Genomic DNA, 18,065 nt, shown 5'->3' with positions numbered 1-18,065 from the left:
CTCTTCTCTTAAAGTTCCTCTCAACCTCTAGTAGGTGTTGTTTAATGTAAAGGTAACTTATTAGATAAATGTTTCACGATTATCAAAATTTCTTTAAAATTATTTTTATGATACTTATAATTGATAACAGTGGACATAAAAATAGAAAATACGGAATTAAACACAATTATAATATAAACAATGTATGTCACCCAGATGAAGAAATGCAGCTTTCCTCACTTCCCCACAGAGAGAGCCACTGGTGCCACACTTCAGTGATAGAAGTATCACATGGATTCCTCTCTACCTCTAATCAGACTTTAGAAACAAGGTTATTCTAGCTGTGGACCATGAATTGCACTGGGTGCCTCCTTTTCTATTACCTAGGGAAATTTTAGTTTAGAATTATTTCTTCCTTAAATGATACACACAGCTTAGTAAATTTCATCTCAACTTGGAAGACTTTTTAAAAGTTTGTATTGTTATTATAAAGGTGATATACAGAGGAGTTAGTTCATAAATAAACTAATACATACATTTCTTTTTGGATAATGTCACCTCTTCCCTAGCTCTCTCTCAGTTTTTCCCTATTATCCTCACCCACAAATTGTACAGTTCATTTAAATGATTTTTTTTGTCATTCATGGGGCTTGAACTCTGGGCCTGGGCATTGTCCTGGACATTTAAATGATTAAGTAGGTAAGAAGTTTACATGCCTTAAAAAATAAAAAACAAAAAGGTTCTTCTTTGAAAGAACCTCTCCCACTCCTGCCTATAGGCACCCATTCCCTTCTGACTTATCCCAGGATGACTTCAGGGAAACACAAATGAGTGTTACCATTTCTACCCCTACCTAGAAGAACTCACAACACACATCCTGAAGGTCTTGTACATGGTCAGTCAGCTTTCTTTGATTAAGTTGACAAACCACACAATACTCAACCAGGTGCCTAAGGCTAGATAGTAGGATTATGTTGTCTTATTCTTAATTCACTTGTACCTTTAATCCATTTAAGTCCATCCTAGTACGTGGCACGAGTTGTAATCTGATCCACAAACAGACTTGTCTAAATGTTTTGGATTTGGGCTATTTTAACAAGTGCATAGCAATACCTCGTGTTTTAATTTACAATTCCCTCAGACATTGCATAAAGAGCCTTTTTAGATTTTTTTCCCCATTTTAAAATCAGATGGCTAGTTTCTTATGTTGAGTTTTAGGAGGGTCTTTCACAGAAGTTTTAAAAGGTTTCTACTTCTTTGAAATGCAGTTTACTAATCACTTTCACAGATTACCCTGTTAGTTGTAGGATTATTATTATTATGTTAGATTATGCCATTAGTTGTAGGATTATTATTATTATGTTAGATTATGCCATTAGTCATAGGATTATAATGTTAGATTATACTGTTAGTTGTAGGATTATTATTATTATTATGTTAGATTATGCCATTAGTTGTAGGATTATTATGTTAGATTATGCTGTTAATCGCAGGATTATTATTATGTTAGATTATGCCATTAGGGGTAGGATTATTATTATTATTATGTTAGATTATGCCATTGGTCATCGGATTATTATTATGTTAGATTATGCTGTTAGTCATAGGATTATTATTATTATGTTAGATTATGCTGTTAGTCATAGGATTATAATGGTAGATTATGCTGTTAGTTGTAGGATTATTATTATTATGTTAGATTATGCCATTAGTCATAGGATTATTATTATTATGTTAGATTATGCCGTTAGGCATAGGATTATTATGTTAGATTATGCCGTTAGTCGTAAGATTATTATTATTATGTTAGATTATGCTGTTAGGTGTAGGATTGATTTTCACAATATTAAACTAATGCCTAGGCAATAAAGATTTACTTTAAATGCAAATGTAGGGGAAAAAAAGGTTTAAACCAAAAGAAAGCTGACTAATAAGGGTATGACAAACAAGACTGGAGACATTACTACACATGGAAAGCAGTCCACTGTGATAAAAGTAGGAGGAAGATGTAAAAATTTCTCAAGGCTTGAAAACTGTGGTGATTTATTCATACATTTGGATTTCTCAAAGTCCAGTTATGGAGAAATAAACACACCCACAACTTGGAGTCCCATCTGGAGACTTGAGAATGTCTCTCTCAGACACCGACAGAGCTAAACAACAGGCAGTAAAGTCTGCCTGATCTCAGCAAGGTCCACCATCTAGACCTAACAACATTTACAAAACACAAGCAATCTGTGTAGAACTAGCATTATTTTCAAGGGCACATATTCATAAAGAACTGTTCATATTCTGACCATGAAACAAATTTTGAAAGTATTGGAAAAGTAAAGTTTGTTATGACACCAACAAAAATAAATATGAAACATCCAAACAGCCTCAAACTTAAAAATAAATTATGAACTTCATACTTGATGAATCAAAGAGAAAACCGAACTGCATTTTTAAATCAATGATAATGAAAATACACAAAACAACAAATCTTTGGGATGTATCTCATCACTACTCAAAGAGAACTTTATAGTTTTAATACTTAAACTGAAATGGAAAAGAATCAAATCCGTAATTTTCAACCTTGAAAATCTAGAAAACAAATGAGCAAGTTAAATCCAAAGAAAAGAAAAATAAATAACAAAGGCAAAAAAATTTAGCAATTTAAAAAGACACAAAAACACAGGCTCACAAATCTAACGTAGCTTTAATATTTCCTGAGACTGAAAAGGGTCTAATATGAACATTTTAAGAAAAATAAGAGAACTAAAATACATAATATGAATATTACCACTGAAAAAGAGAAGTTGGCTTCAGTGTCTATAGAGAGCAAAAGAATAATAAGACATTATGAACAACTCCATCACAATAAAAACTTGATAACTTTAATGTAACAAAGTCCACGAACCCCAAAGTATACTGAATGAACTTGGATAAAATGCAACATAAAATCTAAACAGCTCTACAGCCTTCAAGAAAATTAGCTTTGAGGATGAACATTCCCAAAAAGAAAACCCAAGCCCAAAGTTCACTGTTAAACTCTCTATATATTCAAGGAAAGAACCATCAGTGTAATGTAGAATCTTTTGAAAAAATAGAAAAGAAACAAATACTCCTCGATTCATTACTTAAATTCATCATAACCAAAGTATCAAAACTGACAGACATTACAAAAGCAGAAAACTATGGGTTGACATGCCCCATGATTACAGATGTAAAAATAGCCATTGTCCATCATTCGATGGACAATTAAACACAACCATATGCCATTTGTCCTGGGACTTTTTTCCCCTCAGTACTGGGCACTGAACCCAGGTCTTGAACATGCTAAGTAAGCACTTTATCACATGAGCCATAACACTAGCTATTATATTATTGAAAAAAACAACAACAACAACCAGCTGGCAGGGTGGATAAAGGAAGCTGAATACTATCAAAAAAGATTATTTGCAACTATAAAATGCTAACAAGGAAACCTGCTGGAGGTGCCATTTTGGATAGAGGAGGAAGACAAAGCCTCTGCGAGAGTGGCAAGGTTGACTGGAATACAATGCAAAAGTGCAGAGATGTATAATTAATCTCCCTATATAGCAAATATATGCTAATACAAAAATACATAAATAATCATATACTACACTATCAGTAAGAGCACAGCCCTTGAAAGTAGTTAATAGAAGCTGTTATTAAAGAAGTTACTTTGTTTGTTTTAAAACTTCTGTTATGTGAAGGAAAGACATTGCCAAGAGAATAAAGTAGTTCCAGATTGACAAATGTTTGTGAATACACATCTGATAAAGGGGTTACAAAGACTGTACAAAGAACTCCTAAAACTCAACAGTAAGAAAATTAACAATCTGATTTTAAACTGGGAAAAATCTACAAAGATGCTTTACATAGTATTTTGTAAATGAAATAGCAAATTAAAATAGCCCAAACCCAAAACATGGGCAAAATCAGAGGCTGGTGAGCAGATAAGCATTTGGTATGGGTGGAAATACAAAATGGGTTAACCATTTTCTCATGAAATTGAAACATGCTATTGACAGATGATCTAGCAATCATGCTCCTTGAAATTTATCCAAATGAGCTGGAAATTTACATCACCTTTATGATAACAATTTAAAAGTTACACATAAAATAAGATTTTAAAAAACCTACACATTGATGCCGATAGCAGCATTGTTCTAAATGTCAAAATGTGGAGAGAAATGGCTGGGTGTCAGTGGCTCATACCTGTCATCGTAGCTGCTCAGGAGGCTGAGGTCTAAGGATCATGGTTCAAAGCCAGCCTGGGCAGGAAAGTCCGTGAGATTCTTATCTCAAACTAACCACCAGAAAAATGGAAGTAAAGCTGTGGCTCAAAGCAATAGAGTGCTAGCCTTGAGCAGAAAGGCTCAGAGACGGTATCTAGACCCTGGGGTCAAGCCCCAAGACTGACCAAAAATAAAAAACCTGGAAACAGAGACAATGGGATATTAGGCATCATGAGAGAACAGGGAACAATCGTAAATGTACATTACTAACTGAAAGAAGTGGATATGAAAAGGCTGTCACAGGATCTCCTACAGGACATTCTGTAAAAGCAAAACTACTGTGACAGTAAAAACTCAGAGCTAGAGAGAGGAAAAATAAACAGGAAGAGAGAATTTTTAGGGCAGTGAAACTCTAATGATGTAATACTCTAACAGTGGATGTTTGTCGTGTGACATCTGTCAAAACCCATAGAATGTTAGGAAATGAAAAGACTTGGAAAAAATTATATTAAGTGAAGTAAGCCAGACCCAAAGAAACATAGCAGTATACGTCTAGGATAATCCTAGAAAAGGCCAGAAGTGGCGCTGTGGCTCAAGTGGTAGAGTGCTTGCCTTGAGCTGAAGAGCTCAGGGACAGCGCCCAGGCCCAGAGTTCAAGCCCCAGGACCAACAGGAAAAAAAAAAAAGATGATGCTAACTGAAATGAACCCCAAGATAGGGACACAAGAGGTTTTCCTTTGTTGCTGTTGTTTTTAATGTACTATGTGATATTTTTGTTTCTTTTGTATGTTCTTCCCCCATGGTATAACCAGTTTTCATTGTATTTGATTTCAGTGCCCTGTATCTTGTGTATACATTTTTCTAATTTGGGGAGGGGAAGGGAAATAACAAAATGCTGAAACAATGATTCAGTTGACCCATTGTAACAATGAGATGCACAAGACACTATGTTGAAAAAGAACTTTATAACTTGGGAGAAGGGAGGAGTTGGGGAGGGAAGGGATAGTAGGAGAAAAACAAAGGAGGGAGTGGGTAAAAACGCTCAAGAGGAAATGTACTCATTACCTAACTCATGTAACTGTAACCCCTCTGTACAGCATCTTTACAATAAAAAATATTTAAAAAAGAAAATTTCTAAATTATGAATCATATATATCCATTGCTTAACAAATAATATGTACCTGATACAAGAAAATGTCAAATGCAAAAGGTTCTAATGATACTTAATAATATTGAGTTCTTATATATCATGTAAGTTATATAATACAAGCAAAACATAAAATAAATATATGAACATAGCTCTTTTTTAAAAAATCATAGAATGTACATTGAGTAAACCCTAATGTCATTACAGACTTGGGCTAATAAAGGGAAGTTAGTGCAGCTCATGGCCTGTAACAAATATACTACCCTGAGCCATGTATATATGGGAAAAGGAGACAAATAGCAACTCTATGATTTCTGTTCCATTTTGCTATGAACCTAAAAGTGCTTTAAAATATAAAAATCCATTTTTTTACTTTTAGTTTTTGCCAGTCCTGGGGCTTAAACTCTAGGCCTGGGTGCTGTCCTTCAGCTCTTTTTTGCGCAAGTGCTCTACCACATGAGCCACAAAGCCACTTCTTACTTTTTCTGTTATTAATTGGAGATAAGAGTCGCACAGACTTTCCTGCATAGGCTGGTTTCATAACAGTGATTTTCAGATCTCAGCCTCCTGAGTAGCTAAGATTACAGGCATGAGCCACCAGTGCCTGGCTAAAAATCTACTTTGAAGTCAAAATAATCCATCATATTAAGTGAATAAAAAAAAAAAAACCAGTTATTTCAGCAGCTATAGAAAACCTTAAGACAAAATTCAACACTAATTACTGATTAAATTGTTTAAATTGTCAACAGCATTGTTTTTGGCAGGGCATCTACCAAAAGCCCTATAATTAATTAGCATCAGACTTAGCAATGAAACATAGAGCCTTTTCCCCCTCCGCTCTGGAGTAAGTGCCCTGGGACACTTGCTCAACCCCAACTTCCAGAGCCAAGACCCAGAATGTAAAGTCTAGAAAAAAAAGAGGAAAACTATCTTCTTCTATGAACTGAGAAATCAAAAGCCAAAGCCACAGTTAAAAGTAACAAAGGAGCAGGGAGCCAGTGGCTCACTCCTGTAATCCTAACTACTCAGAAGACTGAAATTGGAGCATCTCAGTTCTAAGCCAACCCAGACAGAAAACTGTGAAACAATTAACCCACAAAACACTAGCATGGAGGATGACTCAAGTGGTAGAGCACAAACAAGACAAGCAAGCAAGACAAGCAAGGAAGAAGCCAGGTAACCCCAGTACTGGAGGATGGGAGGTAGAGTGGGAGAACATACATCCTATTCCATCCATGACATTACATACTCTCCACTTCATATTATAAAGCCTCAAGAATCAAGACTGTGGGACTGGCGTAGGATAAACAAAATAGAATAGGCAGTACACCAGTAGATTTACACTTTTTTTTTAACCAGGTGCTAAAGTAATTCAAAAGGGGGGCAGGGAGAACGCCTATTTCAACACATACTAAAAGTAGATTTCCTTGTGGAAAAAACTTTTTTGGTTTTTGTCAGGACTAGGCAGGGCTTACACTCAGGATCCTGTATTTAGTACTGTGGTTGCCACTTCAGGGGAGTGATGGGAAACTGACAGGAACCTTCCCAGGATGACAGAAACGTTCTCTAAACTGACACAGAGGAATCCCTTCTCCAAACTCATGGACTTGTACATATGCAATTGGTATATGTCAATATACACAAAAGTTGCCACAAATGATATAAAACAAAGAAGTTTTTACTCCAGACAACAAAAATAAATTTAAAAAGTTCTTGTTACTTTTTTAAAGTAACATCAACCTTAGTGACTTCAGAAAACTGAGCAAGAACACTTCCCAAATCATCTTAGGAGCTAAACATATCAAACAAAATGTAAGGAAAATATAAGATACATCAAGTTTTCTAACACATTTATAAGATTATTTCTTTGTTGCTTTGTATGTCCCTCCCCCACAGTATAACCCCTGCTTTCACTGTATTTGATGTCCGTATAATTTGTGGAGGGGAAGGGGAAAAACAAGTTGTTTAAACAGGGATACAGGTGGACCCATTGCAACAATGAGAAGTACATGTGTAAAATGAACTTGGGGGGGGACGGGGGTGGCTTGGGGGGGGAGGGGAGGAAGGGATGGAAAGGGGAAACAAAGGAGGAGGCTACAATGCTTGATAAGAAATGTACTCATTATCTTGCCCATGTACTTATAACTCCTCTGTACAGTATTTTCACAATAAAAAAAGTAAAAATTTAAAAAAAGATACATCAAGTTTTTAGAACCATCCTTCTTGTGTACATGAACAAAAACATTCTAAATGAAGTATTAGCAAACTAACTACATCTATACAGAACAAGGAAAGTTGGATTTATAAACCAATGGAGTATTAATGTTTCAAAATTAATAACTGTAATTCTGCATTACCTATATACGGTAGTTAAATCAGTGTAGCGACAAAGGTGGAGGGAGGGGAAGCATGCGGACTGATAATTGTTTTCTAGTATGCTGGAAGCCCATTCCCAACACTACCAATAAACAAACAATAAAAAGTAATGCTAAAAGTTAACTCCAGGCTGGGTGTCTTAACTTATATCTGTAATCCTAGCTACTCAGGCTAGCTATTCAGGAAGCTGAGATCTGAGGACAGAAGTTCAAAGCCAACCTGAGCAGGAATGTCTGTGAGACTCTTATTTCCAATAAACTACTCAGCAAAAGCCAAAAGTGGCACTGTGGCTCTACAAGGGGTAGAGAGCTAGCCTTGAGTAAAAGAAGCTCAGGAACAGCACTTAGGCCCTAAGTTCAAGCCCAAGGACCAGAAATAAAATAAAAAGTAACAGAGTCCTTATCCCAACCACTAAGAGAAGTAGGGTGGTGCCCCCTGCAAACCCAGCTACCAGGAAGATACAATAGAGGGCAGTAGTTTAGGCGAGCTTGGGCAAAAAACACAAAACCAAACTGGAAAAAAATAACTACAGCAAAAAGAGCTATTGTTGTTAAATACAAAGCCAGGCATGGTGCTGTAATTCCAGCCCTCAGAAGGCAAATAAAGTATCATGAGTTAAAGACCAGGTTGGCCTACATAGCACAACCATCTCAAAAACAAAAATATTAACCTCTAGTTCATAAGAAAAACACTACAGAGACAAGGACTAGAAGAAAAAGAGTAACAGAAAAGGCAGTAACAAACCACACTCAGGTGCCAGCAGTTCACACTTGTAGTAATACTAGCTACATAGGAGGCCAAGATCTGAGGATCATGGTTCAAAGCCAGCCCAGGCAGGAAAGTCCTCAAGATTCTCATTTCCTTATCTCTAATTAAACACAAAAAAGCCATAAGTGGCTCAAATGATAGAACACCAGCCTTGAGACAAAAGCTCATGGATAGCACGCAGGCCCTGAGTTCAAGCCCCAGGACCAGCATGCAAAAAACAAAACCCTTCAAACACTCAACACTTCACTTCTGTGACTACTCCGTTTCAGAGCCTACAGTTGCTGAAGTCTTTAGAAGCATCACAGGTCTGTCATGCTGCGTGCAGTTAATAAACTGGTGGCTCCCATCCTGTAAAGCTATCTCCAGAATGGAACTGGCAGTCCGAAAGCCACAGCAGGGTTAGAGAAATGAAACAGCTGGCCTTCCTCCCAACCTCCAGGAGGGAGAAGAGCTGTATGAGTTCATCACCAGTGGCCAATGATTTAATCAACCACACCTGTATTAAAAAAAACCTCTCTAAACTTCCAAAAGTATAGAGTTTGAACAGCTTCCCAAGAGCTGACACAGGGAGGAGCAGGGAGAGAAGGCACTTCAAGAAGGGTAGTGTTTCCCAGAGTGCTATGAGCCACTCCAATGATTTAATCAAATCCCAGGAGAAACTTACAGCCAGTTAGTCAGAAGTTCAAGAGGTCCTGACATACCGATATCTACAGTTAGGGCAGTCTTTCATCCTGAGCCTTGACACAACCTCCAGTTAGGTAGTAACAAAGTTAATTAATTTAAAGGACACTCAACTGGAGTTGCTGCAGAACTGCTTTCTTGCTGATGGAGAGAAATCTCGAAAAGTTTGGGATCACAAGAGGCTTCTGTGTTGGTGAGTGTATAGGAAAAACTATGTGTGTTTATTCCTGTATCTTCAGAACCCTGGACTCACTAATCAGACAAAGATGTCCAGTGTCACCACTTGAATTCAACATTTTATTGAATTATTATTGAATTCAACATCTTCTCTGTAGTAATATTAAAGGAAAAAGAAAAACATAAAAATTGGAAAGAAAAAATGCTGTCATTATTTAGAGACAATAGGACTAAGTACAGGGAAAGAAATTTTTTAAATCTATGTGAATTAGTAAGTTAAAATGCCAAGGTCTTTAAAAGATCAACATATGAAAATATCTACTGCATTTCTATCCTAGCAAAAACAAAACTTAGAAAACAGCATTCTAAAATTATTAGCAATTGGGCTGGGAAAGTGGCTCAGTAGTAGAGCACTTGCCTTGCATGCTTGAGGCCCTGGGTTCCATTCCTCAGCACCACATAAGCAGGAAAAATAAAAAGCCGGAAAGTGGCACTGTGGCTCAAGTGTTAGAGTGCTAACCTTGAGCTGAAGAGCTGAGGGACAGCGCCCAGGCCCAGAGTTCAGGCCCCAGGACCAGACCCAAAATAAATAAATAAATAAAATAAAATTATCAGCAAACATCAAGCTCAAAAATTTATGAAATATGAACAAGGTTTTTACAATGAAACTGTTTTTAAAATTATTGGACTAAGCCAGGCGCTGGTGGCTCATGCCTATAATTCTAGCTACTCAGGAAGCTGAGATCTGAGAATCGCGGTTCATAACCAGCCTGGGCAGGAAAGTCTGTGCAACTCTTATCTCCAATAAACCACTAAAACCAGAAGTGGCACTCTAGCTCAAGTGGTAGAGCGCTAGCCTTGAGCTAAAGAGCTGAGGGACGGAGCTCAGGCCCAGAGTTGAAGCCCCATGACCAACCAAAAAAAAAAATTATTGGATAAAGAAAAGTCCCTTTTGTAATGAAATGTGAAATGTTTACAATAAGTGACACCAAAATAACCCCACAAAGAATAAAATGAACTTTGACCCACCTACACTTCAGAAAACACAAAATAATCAATACCAAATAGATCACAGCCCTAAATGTGAAAGTTTTTTTTAAAGACTATATGAAGAATTTCTAAAAATATTATTAAACATGTTCATGGCCTTCAGGTTAGAAACATTTCTTAAAATGAGCACAAAAAGTACCAATTATAAAGAGCAGTTTAATTAATTAAACCACACTAAAAGGAAGAACTACTTTTCAATACAAGATCTATAAAGAGAAGGAAAAGCCAAAACACTTTTATACACACACACACACACACACACACACACACACCCCAAGAGATTACTTATACAGTAAGCCAGACAGCCTACCCACCCAGCTCCTACCTCCCCAATCCAACCCCAAAATGTGCTCATGTCCCAAATGTGCTCCATGAAAAGGTGTTGAACTAAGGTAGTGATAAGAAAATGCAACATGATACCACATATCATCATTCACCCACCAAAAACAGGGGAAGTTAAAACGAATGAGCCAAGTGCTAATGACACTGAAACACTGGAGCATCACTCACTGAAGGGAGCATACATCAATAAGCACCTGGGAAATTATTAGGCACTGTGTACTAAAAAAGCTAGCTATGTCTATTCTGTGACACATAAAACATAAATGAGTGTGTATAGTTCACAAAATACATGTACATGTGATTACTTTATTCTTTGGGGTTTTTGGGGGGGATGGTCCTGGGATTTGAACACAGTGCCTCATGATTGACAAATATTCTACCACTGAGCTATGCCTCCAGCACTTTCCTTTTTTCCCTTTTTTTCTTTTGGTGGCACCAGGGATTTAACTCAGGGCCCTATGCTTGCTCAGCTGGCGTTTTACCACATGAACTATACTTCCACTCCAGCATTTGGCTGGTTAATTGGAAATAAGGGCCCAGAAGATTTGTCTGCCTGCACTGGCTTTGAAACCATAATCCTCCAGATCTCAGTCTTCTGAGTAGCTAAGATTACAGGCATGAGCCACTGGTGTACAGCAACTGCATTTTTCTAAGTGGCCAAAAATCAGTTAACTTCAACAGGCAATACTAGTATAAATAAACAACATAGGGTATTATTCATACAAATGAATTTTTCATTCATTTATTTGTCATTCACCCAATGAAAATAAAGATAATGTGTAGCAAAAAAAAACAGAAACAAGCCGGGTGCCGGTGGCTAATGCCTGTAATCCTAGCTACTCAAGAGGCTGAGATCTGAGGATCTCGGTTCAAAGCCAGCCCGGGCAGGAAAGTCCATGAGACTCTTATACTCCAATAAACCACTAGAAAACCGGAAGTGGCGCTGTGGCTCAAGCGATAGAGCGCTCGCCTTGGGCTGAAGGGCACAGGGACAGCGCCCAGGCCCAGAGTTCAAGCCCCACAACCGACAAAAAAAAAAAAAAGCCAGAAACAAAAGACTATGGCTTATAATACCACTAATGCCAATAGACTCTGGCTTATAATGCCATTAATAAAAAAATAGAAGGGCATGTAAATTTATGAGCACAGAGTGTCAACAAGGAAGTGGTTATTTAGAGAGGGCAAGGAAAACCTGACTGATTACTGGAAACATTCCAGATCTTGACCAGCATTATGGCTACACAAGTACATACAAATGAATCTCTACAAATCTATTCAGCCACATGTATTTTATATAATTATAAAAATATATAAATATTATTATATAATATTACCTGATTAAGTATAATTGCAGTAAGCATTTTACATTAGATATAATTATATAAATTTCTGTAAATAATGTTAATAGTAAATATATATATATAAAGTTTGTATAAAATACATTTTAAGACAATACACACATAAATACACTATATTTATATAGTTACAAATATATATATTTGACAAGTAAAAATGGGTAATTTATTGTCAGCAGTCCTCTTTACTAAAGAAATACTGATAACCAGATATGGGGCCCAGCTAGTTGGAAAGCAGAGACAGGGGTACTGAGGTTAACGGCTAGACCAGGAAAAGTTAGCATTAGACTCTATCTGAAAAACAAATTAAAAGCAAAACAGCTAGCAACATGGTTACGGGGGAAGAGCACTTGAAGCTCTTCCAGGTACAAGGCCATCAGTTAAAGCCCCAGAAGAAAGAAAGATGGAGAGATACAACAGAACAGTCCACAACAATTGGAGGGAAAAGGTCACTGCCAGGCAGATGATATGGCTCTTATCAGCAAAAACTGAAATAAATAAAAAAGAAACCAATTCTCTCAGAAAATAACAGATCAAGAGAAAATATAAAGTAGATTTAAATGCACATTTTAAAGAAGAGCTAGATATCCATATATCCTAAGAACCTTTCTCAATAAATTAGAAGAGATAGCAAATTCAAACCAAAAAGAATAAAATATTAGTGAGCAGAAAGTAACAAAAGAGAAAACAAATCTATAATAGCAAAACTCAAAATGCCAATGGCTAGGTCATTAAAAATAATATAAAACTGATAATGCCCTAGGCAAGACAAATAAAAGAAAGAGAGATCACTAAGTGGCCATTTGAATCAACAAATGACCAATACAGTATTAAGATTTTAAAAAGTCAGATGTGGGGCTGGGAAGGTGGTAGAGCGCTTGCCTTGCATGCCTGAGGCCCTGGGTTCAATTCCTCAGCACCACATAAGCAAAAAGAAAAAGGCCGGAAGTGGCGCTGTGGCTCAAGTGGTAGAGCGCTCGCCTTGAGCTGAAGAGCTGAGGGACAGCGCCCAGGCCCAGAGTTCAGGCCCCACGACCGGACCCAAAAAAAAAAAAAGTCAGATGTATGACTAAGCCTAAGACAAATGACACCTAAATTAAAAGTATACAGACTCTTCCTTCCACTTACAGAACTAAATATATTATTTTAAATGTCCACTAACAATCTCCAGTTCCAGCCAGCCTTACCTCTGAAAACTTAGAAGCACATAAATAAAGAGTAGTAACTATCTTCACAAATTCTAGAAAACAGTCAGAGGTAACATTCTTCTAATGACCAGTATAACTAAGACCCTGACTGATCATTAGAAACAGGAAAATTTTAGGCCTATTCCTCTAAAAACAAAAGAAAAGAAAAGAAAAAATAGTGATCCCAAACACAACAACAAAAATCACTCAAAAACAACAGCATACCAAATCCACTCACAGATGAAAACAGTAATAGATTCTCAACCATGCTGGGATTATTTTAGGAACTCAATATGAGTTAAACATTTGAAGAATCAACGCCATTCAATACAATAACTAAGTAAAAGAGACAAAAGATGCAGATAAAGCATTCTATTAAAACTTAACTAACATAGCTCATTTTGTAAGAGAGAATAAACTGGAAATTGGGTCTAAGACAGGAGAAGCCAGAGCTCTAGTCTTTTCTAACAAGATAGAGCAATTTAAGACAATGTGGCATTGGCATGAGGACAGACAAAGCAAAGGCACAAAAAGGAGTCCATAAAATTGCTCATGTGAAGTACACTTAACAACATGAATTTCCAATCTGAAGTATCTCATTCAAAATGTTAGCCTATTTCCTGATCAGCAATATCAATTACAATAGCAAGTAATTATTTCTATAATTTTTCTGAAAACTGCATAAAACATTTTTGAAAACAATTAGCAGACATTCTATAAAATCTTAGTTTATTTCTTACCTCACCAAAAGCTCCTCGACCAATAACCTTTAATATTTCAAAGTCTTCTCTATGTAATCGCATTTGTTTCACCTTAGAAGTAAATGGTTTTGCTGAAAAAAAAGAGCAACATGAATTACTTTCTTACTGAAACTGATACAAATTACACATGCAATAGAACAGAGTGTTATTAATACAACAAAATTTCCAATTTAATTAAGAATTATGCCAAAGTACCTTAAAATCTCATCAAACTTCATGAGAATGAATGATTTTAATTTTCTTAAGAAAGCAATATATTTTTTTGCTTATATAATCCATTTTGGTACGGAACAATTTTTAACACCAAAAAGCATGGATTAAAGCATAACAGTAAAGAAGTAAAAATAAAGCCCATTTATTCTAATCTTAAATATTCCATACATTCTAACTATTAAATATTTTACCACAAAGGTCCAAGGAGTTTTTTAAAAAACAGATTTCATGACACCAGATAGATCTAAACAATCTCCATCAGGTAAATTAATAATTCTCTCACACACAATTATCTATGATTACTTAACGTGCCTTGGGGAAAGGGCAAAAGATAGTAACAATGACTGGCATATTTTTAAAGATAATTATGATATCCTCCTTCAAGAAGCTCACAGTCGGAAGTTGGCGCTGTGGCTCAAGTGGTAGAGCACTAGCCTTGAGCTAAAGAGCTGAGGGACAGTGACCAGGCCCAGATTCAAGCCCCATGACGGACAAAAAAAAAAAAAAGACTTTTGCAGCTATGGTAACAACTAGTAAACAGAAGCTTTTCTTTAAAAAAAAAAAAAAACTCACAGTCTTCAGATAAGACAATGTAAGGATAGTCCCACATGAATGTATATATGTGAGTGTATCTGCATATACATTCACATGTGGGAAGGATACATAACAATGAAAGATAATGTTTCTAACAGAGGTAATATAAGTACTTCAGGAGCAAAGAAGAAGGGACATAGTGGTCTGAACACCTGGACTTACACAGAAGGTAACAGGTGGAACCTACTTTGAGAACTAAGTAAATACTTTCTGCTCCTTTCCCTGGGTTTGGCTATATAGACCATTCTAGGCAGAGGCGAATGTAGAAGCAAATGAAGAGATTCAAGGAAGTAAATTTGGAACGATAGTGGTAATACATTGTTACTACCAAATTGTGAGGAGAAATCAGAGATGAAAATACGGACTATCTTGAGGCCTTAAAAGTCAGGCAAAGAATTTAAATGTAATACTACTAATAATGCAAGATAAAGTTGGCATTTTAAAATTATTAATCACTATACATTGTTGCCTTTAACAGAAGTTTAAGATTATCTCCTCTCTCATCTTTATTCAAAACAAAAAAAGAGTTTATATGATTAAAGAAGCATTCATTATAAGAACAATTTTCTAGTCAGGTGCCAGTGGCTCACACCTGTAATCCTAGCTACTCAGGAAGCTGAGATCTGAAGATAGCGGTTTAAAGCCAGCCCGGGCAGGAAAGTCCATGAGACTCTTATCTCCAATAAACCACTCAAAACCCAGAAGTGGTGCTGTGGCTCAAGCAGTAGAGTGCTCGCCTTGAGCTGAAGAGTGCAGGGACAGCGCCCAGGCCCATAGTTCAAGCCCCCCCCCAAAAAAAAAATCTCTCTTCCCCCTATGAAGCCAGACACATGTACTTGAGCATGAGAAAAGCAAACAGAACAGAAACAGCGAGCCTATAGATTGTTTTCATATTAGGATATTGAGCCCTAACTAGCTTAGAAAACAGAGGTATTCCCTGTTCATTGGGCCAAACAGTAAGATTTCTGTATTTGGGCTGCAGATTGTAAGTGACAGGGATTATATCTCTATTTGGAATTCACACACCAGAAATCAGAGTGATAAAAGAAAAAGACCAAGTTTGAGTGAAGGTTATGACAAAACATTCATAGAGAAAAGTATACATGGCAGCCAGGAAGTGAACACTTTGATTATGATAACTATTGCATCCTATTTCTCTTAGTTGTAAATCATTCCAAATCTAGCTGCTATGAAGCACACAATGCATTATTACTGACTGCAGTCACCTTGCTGCACACTTAAAACTCCACATATTTCTTCTAATTTGGGGTTTTGTACTTGCAAAATGACCTCACCCCACCCTTCTGCTTCCTACTCTCTCCTACCTCTTAGCTAGTCACCCTACTGTGCTATAGAACATTGCAAACAATGTGACAGCTTTATCTAATCTGTCAGTCTCCTCCCCTCCCTTAGAGCCCTGCAGTGACCATCCACCCACAGGAGCCCATAGTGACCAGCTTCCCATAGAGGTCTACGATGGTCACTCTGCTATCTACTTCTACAGGATCAACTTTTTCAGATTCCATAAAAACATGATGTCCTCAAGTTCCATCCATTTTTCCACCACAGTATGACTTCCTTCTTATGACTGAATAATATTTCATTGTGTCACGTTTCGTAACCATTCATTTGTCAACAGACACCTCTGTTGATTCCCTGTCTGTGAATAGTGCTGTGGTGTGCCCTGGAATGCAATGTCTCTTCAATACACTGATTTCATTTCACTTTGATACACACCCTATAATAGTAGGACTGCTGTATCATATAAGAGTCCCATTTAGGGCTGGGAAGGTGGCTCAGTGGTAGAGTGCTTGCCTTGCATGCATGAGGCCCTGGGTTCCATTCCTCAGCACCACATAAGCAGGGGGAAAAAAAAGCTGGAAGTGGCGCTGTGGCTCAAGTGATAGAGGGCTAGCCTTGAGCTGAAGAGCTGAGGGACAGCGCCCAGGCCCAGAGTTCAGGCCCATGACCGGACCCTCACCCCAACCTCCCCCCCCAAAAAAAGTCCCATTTAGTGTTTCTCAGGCAACTTTCATACTGTTTTCTACTACAGCTGTGGGAATTCACATTCCCACAAATAGTATGTAAGTGTTTCCTTTAATCTGTGTCTTTGCCAACATTTGTATGTTTTTGTTTTTCTGTCTTTTGGATAACAGCCATTTTGAGAATAGATACTGTCTCGTAATTTTTATTTCATGCCCCTGGTTACTAGAGAAAAGGGAAGAAGGGAGGGAGAAGGGGCAAAGTGAGGATAAAGAATAACAGGGAAAGAAAGAAATAAGAGGAAGGGAAGAAGGTGGACATGGTAGAACACACCTGTAATTCTAGAAGGCACAGTTAAGGCTACAGTCTGAGAATTGTCCTCACAAAGTTAACATGAAACCCTATCTGAAAATCTAAAAGCAAAGGACTGTTGCGGCTAGTACACAGTTTGCCTGGCAAGTACAAGGTCCAGTGTTTAATGCTCAGTGTCACACACACACATAGAAAGAAAGAAAGAAAATAGTATTTATGGTTTTATGAGCCATGGTGTCTCTGTGCCAAATATTCAATCCCATTACCACATCACTAAAGCAAATAAAAACACACGAAAGAGTGAGGATATGTTCCAATAAATCTTTATTTAAAAAAAACATGAGCCGGGCACCACTGGCTCACGCCTGTAATTCTAGCTACTCAGGAGGCTGAGATCTGAGGATCATGGTTCAAAGCTAGCCTGAGCAGTAAAGTCTGTGAGACTCTTATCTCCAATTAATCACCAGAAAACCAGAAGTGGTGCTGTGGCTCAAGTGGCAGAGCTCAGGGACAGTGCCTAGGCCCAGAGTTCAAGACCCACAACCAAAAAAACAAAAACAAAAAACAAAAAATGGAGGGAGCTAGTTCATCCTATGTGTTTTCTAATCCTGAACCAATAGAAAAATAAATCAGAAATTAGCTCACAAACAGGACTCCTAAAATGACTGGTGTATTTATCCTAACTTTTTTACTCACTGGAGAGAAAAAAATTATCCACAATTTGCACAACTAAAAAACAATACTGTAATTAGAGAAAGATGTTTTTAAAAATCTGTGGTATAATTAGAAAAAATAATAGTACACTAACAGAAAAAGCTTTCTCAGCACCAATGTGGCTAGAAACCATAAAAGGAAAAAGATTTGCCTGTATGAAAATTTAAGTCTCTTCCATAAAG

The 18,065-nt window shown here is 37.1% G+C and overlaps 1 protein-coding gene across 5 annotated transcripts in view; it reads right to left on the bottom strand.

The window, feature by feature from the left end:
* Positions 1-18,065, bottom strand: part of Cdc42bpa (CDC42 binding protein kinase alpha) — a 195,290-nt gene that overhangs the window by 161,693 nt on the left and 15,532 nt on the right. For all 5 annotated transcript variants that reach the window (XM_042701156.1, XM_042701152.1, XM_042701153.1 and 2 more), the window contains exon 2: positions 14,047-14,138. In XM_042701156.1, coding sequence (XP_042557090.1) covers positions 14,047-14,138 — 92 coding nt within the window. The remainder of the gene's footprint in view (positions 1-14,046; positions 14,139-18,065) is intronic.

Source organism: Dipodomys spectabilis, unplaced genomic scaffold (assembly GCF_019054845.1).
Source record: "Dipodomys spectabilis isolate Male_0828 unplaced genomic scaffold, ASM1905484v1 ptg000288l, whole genome shotgun sequence".
In the NCBI taxonomy this organism is placed as follows: Eukaryota; Metazoa; Chordata; class Mammalia; order Rodentia; family Heteromyidae; genus Dipodomys; species Dipodomys spectabilis.
The sequence above is the reverse complement of the archived record's forward strand: the minus strand, read 5'-3'. Positions and strand labels throughout refer to the sequence as shown.